Source organism: Physella acuta, unplaced genomic scaffold (assembly GCF_028476545.2).
Source record: "Physella acuta isolate Inbredline_101_S28 unplaced genomic scaffold, ASM2847654v3 ptg000445l, whole genome shotgun sequence".
Classification (NCBI taxonomy): domain Eukaryota; kingdom Metazoa; phylum Mollusca; class Gastropoda; family Physidae; genus Physella; species Physella acuta.
Genome location: NW_026731964.1, coordinates 279168 through 288199, shown reverse-complemented (window position 1 = coordinate 288199; position 9032 = coordinate 279168). Strand labels below are relative to the sequence as shown.

At 35.3% G+C, this 9032-nt stretch overlaps 1 protein-coding gene across 1 annotated transcript; it reads left to right on the top strand.

The window, feature by feature from the left end:
• The first annotated feature begins 1257 nt into the window (after positions 1-1257).
• LOC131943172 (uncharacterized) lies at positions 1258-6999 on the top strand. Its single transcript, XM_059303185.1, has 9 exons — positions 1258-1354; positions 1944-2077; positions 2835-2985; positions 4147-4408; positions 4628-4704; positions 5111-5161; positions 5316-5442; positions 6407-6615; positions 6881-6999. The coding sequence occupies exons 1-9, from the start codon at positions 1309-1311 to the stop codon at positions 6934-6936; spliced, it is 1113 nt and encodes a 370-aa protein (XP_059159168.1). The 5' UTR covers positions 1258-1308; the 3' UTR covers positions 6937-6999.
• The last annotated feature ends 2033 nt before the right edge of the window (positions 7000-9032 follow it).

Genomic DNA, 9032 nt, shown 5'->3' with positions numbered 1-9032 from the left:
GATGATGTCTTTTTTAACAAAGTAAATCCGTTTATAATAAAAATACAATATTCAATGCGGACAAATTGAAAAATAAACGAACAAAAAACAAACGTATATTCACATTTTATTTTAGCTTGAAGCTCACAAAAACAAATGTTTATTCAAACTTAGCTTAAAGCTCACAAATACGAATGCTTATTGAAATTTAGCTTAAAGCTCACAAAAACGAATGTTAATTTAAACATTTTTTTGCTTGAAGCTCACAAAAACTAATGTTTATTCAAACATTTTTAGCTTAAATCTTGAGATGTACAAGATACAGAGTTGGTTCAAGACTTTATTTGGAGGATAAAAATTGGAATAAATCTGTGATTAGCTCACACTATCTTTATACCACACCCATGTCGAGTTCAACAACTGTAGCGTTATCATGTCGCCGTCTTAGGTTTGGTGGTAAAAACTCGTTACAATTGAACTAACCCGACACGCGAGTCAAACCTCTTGAGAAGAGGGATATTGGACTATCAGGCTAAAGTTCTAGTTGTGTAATTGGATAAAGGATTGTGGGAGGGTGTGTGGCTGAGTTAAAATATTGAGAGGCGTGTTGTGGGTGGGTGGAGTCAAGATCTTTCATATCGTAAGGATAGTAACAAAAGTTAACAAGCAGAATTTTCTTTAAAAAAAGTTATCTTGAAACATAACAATTTTTTAAAAAAAATCGCATTTATTTGAGTTACAGTTGAAAAGTAGTAGCTATGTTAATATTTTTTCCTGATTAAAAGCCAGTGCTATTTTACTGGTAGAAACTGCAAAAAAACATTAAGAGTTTATTTTTTTCTAAAATAAAAGACTAGACTATATTGTGTTAATGAATTGCTATTTATTTTAAACCGTCGTACAATAAGTGACACACTTTTGTGCAGACAAGATAATGTTTTTTCTTCCTTCCTGTGATGTTGAAAGGGATTTCCTCCAACACAATTAAGTATTACGTGTCAGCTTGCTATGCTAATTATAAGCTGTTTTCTCCAGTTTCAGCCTGATTTTCATTTTGGATTAGCTTCCATTGCCTTAGTCCAACCAACAACAAACTTCAAGGCAGGAGTTGCTTGATTTTGGAGTTGTCTCTCCTAGAAGAGTGGCAGTCCCCAGCTAACGAGCCTCATCTGCTCAAAGGTTCGAATTCGGGACTTTTCGGGTCAGCAACCATGAGCCATACCAACCCGACCATGCTTATTAAGAAAGGAATGATTTTTAAATGATTATCCGTGAGGTGCTGAGTCCTCTTGTAATTATTGGATTTGATCAAACTTTAAACTTCAAACCATGGGAGACGATACTTGGTTTTATTTCATTTTTGTTTTAATTCAAGGTACGTTATTAATTTATTTTCTTGATATCACCCTGTCGTTGTTCTTTGAGGCCCCTAAGGAGCAAAGGGCTGTACCGACTACCTACACTTTTCCACCGCACTCGGTTCTTGTCGGCTCATTTCCAGTCTTTTTTCTTCTGGGGGGGGGGGGGCACTAAATTTTCCGTGGTGGTGGGCGAAACAGATAAAAGTATATGTTTCCTGTATAAACTCTATTTCTTTGGGGGAGAGGGTAGTCTTTCTCAATACATTGCCCCCCCCCCCCCCTAATAAGTCTCGCAGCCTTAGCTATACTTTCTATTGTCCTTACCCAGCATTCTCTTGGTCATCAAATGTGACCTTGTGCATGTGTCTAGCACCAGCTTCCGTTCGCATCAGTATAACGCAATTTATCTCCACGTGCATGTTCTATGTCCATCTATGAGAAAAAAAAAGTTAAGTTCCCTTTTCGAAACGGGGTAAGTAAAGTAGAGTTGATTTGTTTCTGTGACATCGGCATTGAAAAGAATAGTCTGGTCAGGGGGGGGGGGGGGTGTTAGACTAGAGTCTCCTTAAAACTACAGGTGACTCTATACTGGACTCTATGCAGGTCCAGTGATACAAGTGTCGTCAGCTGATATTGTGATTGAGTGTTCAAAACAATGTGGGCTCATTGATTGGAAAAACATAATTTGCCAACAAGGATATGGAGTGCGGGTAACAGACGTTAATGTATCTGCCCAGGTAGGTTGTGTACATTACCACGAAACACTAATTCATCACATGTATCCGCTTGTTATTCCCATCCTTTATAGATGATTATTGGACGGCGTGCCTAAGAGGTAGAGCTGCTAACCCAAAAGTTTCGAGTTCGAATCCATGTCCAAGTCAGTAGAATATCCTGTAGGAGTCCAACAAGCCCTGATGGGTACCTAACTTACGTTAGGTAAAGTAAAGGTGGCTGGGCAAAGCGCTGACCACATTGGTCAAGAAACATATGAACTCTACTTCATCTGCACAATCGGTTGCTTGGTCTAAAGATTGTTCTTTACCTTTATAGATGATAAGTGTTGAGATTTAGCGTAGATTAGGCTAAGCAAGACGCATATAGATTTCGAGTAATCTTAGATTAAGATAAGCAAACACCATATATATTTAGATTAAGTTTAGATTAGGTTAACCTAACGGTAACAAGAATAATCTTAGATTAGCTTGGTAGACTTCAACAAGATGTTCATTTCAGCAATTTCCTCTCCCCCTTTACACAAAAAAGTCCCCCCCCCCTCCACAGTGCATGCGGGGGGGGGGGGGGGGGGTGTACATTTTGACGTGGGTTATCTGGTGTTGTAGACGATGTAAGTAAAAAAAAAATATTGTTGGAGGAAAAAATGTTAGTGATGTTGTTACTCTTTTACAAATTTTACCCGAACAACACAATTTTCAAATAATTATAAAATTGTTATATTCTGAACAACGTTTTTTTAATTACACATATTGACAGAGAAAAGATGAAGCTAAAGAGGAAAAACTCAAATATGTCATCAGACGTAGCTGTGATGCTAAGAAAAAGTGTAACTTGGATAATCTTCCAGTGGAACTATCCACAATTTTACCAGCATACGCCTTTTCAAAAGTGAATATTATACACGAATGTAAACATAAGCTGTCTTTTTATAATCTTTAGAGTATATTTTATTACTGTTCTTAATTTTTATTAAAGTTATGACTAATTTAAAAAAAAAAATGACGGTTGTGTTTCAAAATATGTTGAAATATGTTATAAAATTAAAAAAAAATCTAACAGTGCCAATCTTAAATTAGAAACATTGTTTAGCATATGTGAGCTAAATTGCAATCTAGCTCCATGGGGGAAGGCTCCGGTAAAAAAAACTTTTTTAATACTCGTTAGAAAACAGTTATTTCTTTACAGCTTTATTAAGATACATCCGCATATGCATTTCCACTAAAAAAAAAATTGAAAAAATCTTGGTATCTATGACAACGGCGGCCATCTTGAAAAATTAACCCCTTCGTAGGTTTTCCACCATTCATAAAATATTACATTTTAAACCCAATAAACAATCAATTCATAATCTTCTTCCATATTTTGGGGTAATCAGCTAAAAATTTTAAGTGCATATCTTCAAACTAATTTTTTATGAATTTTCAAAATTTGTGTCTGTTTAAAACACTAGTTTTAATGCCCCAAATTTCCCCAAAGTTAAGTGTTTTGAACGGACACAAATTTTGAAAATTCATAAAAAATTAGTTTGAAGATATGCACTTAAAATTTTTAGCTGATTACCCCAAAATATGGAAGAAGATTATGAATTGATTGTTTATTGGGTTTAAAATGTAATATTTTATGAATGGTGGAAAACCTACGAAGGGGTTAATTTTCCAAGATGGCCGCCGTTGTCATAGTTACCAAGATTTTTCCACCAATTTTTTAAAGTGGAAATGCATATGCGGATGTATCTTAATAAAACTATAAAGAAATAACTGTTTTCTAACGAGTATTAAAAAAGTTTTTTTACCGGAGCCTTCCCCCTTAGCCTGTATGCTATGTCAACCTCTCAAGTTATAACAGTTATAACGATAGTCATAGTAGAAACGAGCTAATTAATTATTACGTTTGCTATTTTAAAATTCTTTTTTAATAATGACAATCAAACAGACATACCACTAAGTGAATATGATTCCAAAGTAGTAGACTCGTAACAAAATTTCACACAGTGACCAATGCTTTAAGTTGTTTGTAAGTTAGACAATTAAGATAACATTCTGGAAGAATAACCAGTCTCATTTTTCAGGTGTGGAATTATTAAATTGGGATATCAGCTTCTTCACAACAGGACTAAGCAAAACCATAACACACATATACGACCCTATGTACCTAGTGGTAAGACCGGAGCAAACACTGGACACCTCATGTGACGTAGTTGATGCCGACAAGACTGGCGCTGTCAATGTGACAGTTCTTTACCTGGAGTTTAACGAGGATAGGACTTTATCAGGAGATGACCAAGTTAAACTCACAGGCTGCAACCAGACTGTCAAATTTAACGTATCCAGGTTGTACAGATTATGGTTAAAATACATGTTTACCTAATGACTTTTATTAAAGAATCAACAAAACAGAATTCTATTATTGTTTCTAATACGTTTTCCCATCAAGTTCTCACGAGCAAAATGTAAATTAGGTGACTTAAAAAACGCAATAACATTTAAGTTTAAAATTTATTTTATCATGCATGTATTTTTGTATTTAGGAATGTTTAACTACTATTTCAGATTGATGCCGATGACGTGCCCAACCGTTAAAATAGAAATAAATTTAACGAGAGGATTTCTGTGGATGGAAATAAACGGTACACTTACACGATATTGTAAAATAAAAAACATAGTTTATTTCAGGAATTTCTTCCGTGGGGATCCTAACCCTTCCCCTTCCCAAACACGTCTACTTGACTACACGACTACCGCCCCAACCACTCGTAAAAATGTAATTTATATACCAAATATATACTTTGACAAGTCACCTACCCCCCTCCCCAAAAAAATTAAATTAAAGTCTGCCTCCCCTACAACGTTTCTATGCCCCCCCCCCCCGCCTCCCCCATGAGAAAAATATTTGACAAAAACACTGATGAAATAATAACACATATACTGTTTTAAGGTATTAAAAGAAATCATTTTAAAACGTATTACTTAGTTTGAATGTTGCATCTAAATTAACACAGAACTAAATGGAACGGCGTTTTTTTTTTATTCCAGCACAAAAGAGCTATCGCATTAAATGCATATCCCACTATACCAACATAGAAGGTACTACTATTTAAAAAAAATAGCTGAGTCAAATAACTATAGCACATTGTATAAGCTTAAACTATTTTTAAATAGTTTGTATTTGAATAAAATAGTTGAAGAAAAAAAGACGAATTACCGACAACTGATTTTAACACACGTTTACGTCCTTTAGACATAAACACAAATACAGCGCAACCAAAACGTGGAGCAGACGTACTTTTGGTGGTAGTGAGCGTGGTTGCTGTCCTGGCTGTCTTTATCGTCATCATTGGAATGCGTTTGGTCTACGTCTGTCACATGTATGTTTAAACTTAGTTTGAACTTTGTTTTTCTGTACTGCTATTAGCCGATATTCTAATCCATTAAACTTAATCCTTTTCATCAATAGTTAACACCGTATTTAAACCATGTATGATAGTCTAGCAAGTAATAGCTCATTAAACACACAAACAAGCAGGTTAATCCTAACCCTATCATTATCCGTAGTTTTATACTTATCCCTATACTTATCCGTTGTTTTATACTTATCCCTATGCATATCCTTATCTTTATCATTATCATTATTCTTTACCCTAAGCAGAGCCTTATACTTAGACATACTAGATAAATGGCCCGTTGAGGGAGAACTTGAACGGGTGCTAGGTTGATAGTGTTGTCTTTTTCCTTAAACCGAAACATAAACCAAAATCTCCACCTCAACGTCAAATTTAACCTAAAACAAAAATGTCTTTGAAAACGGATTTCTATCCAGAATCGGCATTTCAATCATATTCGAAAATTTAGCCTGCTACGAAAAGTCAGGCTAAAACGGTAGAATTTTTTTTTCTTTTGATCCATGTCGCCTTGAATATAGAATGCTATACAAACAAAAGCTAAACAATACGTTACTCACAATGAAACCGCACCCAGAATAATGAAAACGCGATCACAACTTAGTCTAGATAGAACATTGGCCAGGACATCCCAGCCAGTGCGCCGGCCAATGTACAAAATACGCTATCAAGTTTAAGCACTTCGGACTTTGGCCAGTACGTCCCGGCCAGTGCGCGCATTGGCCGGCCAATTTACGAAATACGATCTTAGTGCTAAGTTCTTCGGGCTTTGGCCTAGAGAGCCGGCCAATGCGCGCATTGGCCGGCCAATCCGCGCTTTGGCTGCACTTCTGGCTTTGGCCGTAACATATATTTAAATAGAGAGAGAAAACGTGTTCGCGAAATTAGCGATTTGAAATAATCAGCATAAACACATTTCATTTTTTTCTAGTAAAAGGAATAGAAGTTTTGTCTCAGAGAGAGTAAGCCAAACTGTAGCAGTCAATGACAACCGTAATGACCACACGTACCTGGACTTTCACCTTTACAGTACAGCAACACCAGACGCCAACAGCAGAGAGCACAGCTACCTCGACATGAACGTAGACAGCACAGTTGATGAGGACACAGTTGAAGAGGACAATCGTTATGAATCTTCAGGTACTAAATCTATTACTTTACATGAAGAGTTTGATTTTTTGTATAGTTAAAGCAATCATACACAAAGTTGGGTGTACCGTGATTTTTTGAAGCAGTATTTACGGCACTAAATATAGCTCCCACAATAGAAAGACACACATATACATTTGGCTTAAAATAAGTTAAAGTATTAAAACTTCTAATTATTTGTATATCAAATTTACTTGCTTTTTATAAAAGCAGTTAACAAGATAACTATAATTATTTATCTTATGTTTTGTTGCAGATGGCTTAGATGCGCGTGTATATAGGAATATGCCAGACTACATAGAAGTAATTTAATAGAAGTTTACACCGTTAGCCAGTTGTCCACTCTCTGTTTTAATATATACACCTTATCTCCAGGGCCCGAGTTTTTAAAAACCTATAACAGAAAATATATGTATCTGTAAATATTCACTGGAAACTTGTTAAAGCATCATACCTTTTACCGGTGGATTAAAGTTTAGATTAATAAAATCTCATAAAAACACATAAAACAGTTTGTTTTGTTATTTTATTGCTACGTTGTAAAGGTCAAGTTTAATGCTATCTCGATACACTTTTTATTTTATGTTAAACAATTTGTTTTTTGTTATAATTGATGGCGTGATTTGATAGTAGAGCTTGTGACTGCTAGATTAAAACTTCAGATCCCAGGTTTGAGTTTTATCTACCCAGCTCTAATGGTTACCTTGCTAACGTTAAAGAAACCAAGGCGGCTTGGCATCGTGCTGACCACACTATCCCCCTGTATGCCGAGGAATATATAAATAAGTCACCTTTATCCCGTGTGTCTTGGACATGCGCGGGAAAATGTTATTATTGTTTTAAATTACGATGCAGAAACGATATAAACAATTGAATTTAGAAAATGTTTTTAAAATATTTTGCTATCTGTTTTGAAGATAAAATATATCAATTGGGATATGTCAGTAAAAATTTGCATACATATGTCTGTATGTTTGTACTGTCAACCCAAACCCAAACCCCAACACTAACACCAACCCCAACACTTACCCCAACCCAAGAGTCGGATACGTTTTTTTATGGCGTGCGTTTAAATATTCAATGTCAAGACATCAGAAATAGGTCACAAGTGGCGGGACTTAACTTTTTGCCCATTCACAGTTCGTATTAGTGGCGGAACTTATCTGGACACGTTCGTTAGATTTTAGCTTTGAAACTGTTTTGGATGTTAAATTAAATCGACAGCCTTCTAAAAATCAACCCCACTCCCCACACCGTGTACTTTAACAAAATGTACAAATTCTTCATCGGACCCGTAACACTTCCTCACATTTCATCCCCCCCCACCACCACTTCAATTCTCGTTTACGAGGCACATCCACGTAAGAACCACCCCCCCCTTTTCCCTTATAGTATTTGACGTCGTTTAGCTAGGTGAGAAGGTTTAGTTGGGGGCGAGACAAGTGGAGTGGTTAAGTTAGGGGGGGGGGTGTCTTAGTTAGAGTAAGGATAATGTAGTAAGGATCTAGTCATCTGTTAGGGTGGGATACATTTAGTTAGGGTGGGTTAGTTTAGCATGTAAAAAGAAGTCACACCTCAGCTTACATATTTCTATCTTTTTAAAACATCGATTTCTTTCTAAAAAAAATTTCTGACATCGAACCTTATTTGAATAATAAATAAATTAATTAAGGTCAAACTAACAATAATGAATTATTATTAGACAAAAAGATCTTTACGTGCCGGATGAGAGGGCCTCGTGGAGACCCCTGGTGTAGAGTATGATAAGTAATCAATTGTCTTCAGTTTCCTCAGGTAATCCGCTTTCAAACAAGTGACGACCATTGCAATCAGCAGAACAGCGGATGTCGTGTGTAAAGATGTTAATGATTAATAGAGTGATGATGACCAAAAAGATTAGTTAAATGGTTTTATGAACTGTAGCCATAACATTAACCTGTTAAGTCATGTTAAGTACACCATTGATTGTCAACATTTTATATTAAACCTATTTTACTGCAGTTTCGAAGGGATAAAAAAACTTACTTAAAAGAGTTTAAAAAGTAGTAGAAACAATTCGCATAAAACAATGACAAACATAAAGCAAGAAAACAGTTATGTATATATAACTACCAAAAACAATTGTATATATATATATATATATATATATATATATATATATATATATATATATATATATATATATATATATATATAATATGCATATAAATATACTTATAATATTATATTCCTTAAATAACATCTTTGTGAAAAAGCTATTGGAGCTTTGTGCTGGGCGTGTAATATCCTTATAAGGAATGGTTATAGCAGAGTGATCAGAGCAACTTACAATAGAATTAGGTCAACAACGTATACTTGACATTATACAGTTGTACCTTGCTTGAACAAATTAATAAAAGCGAACGATT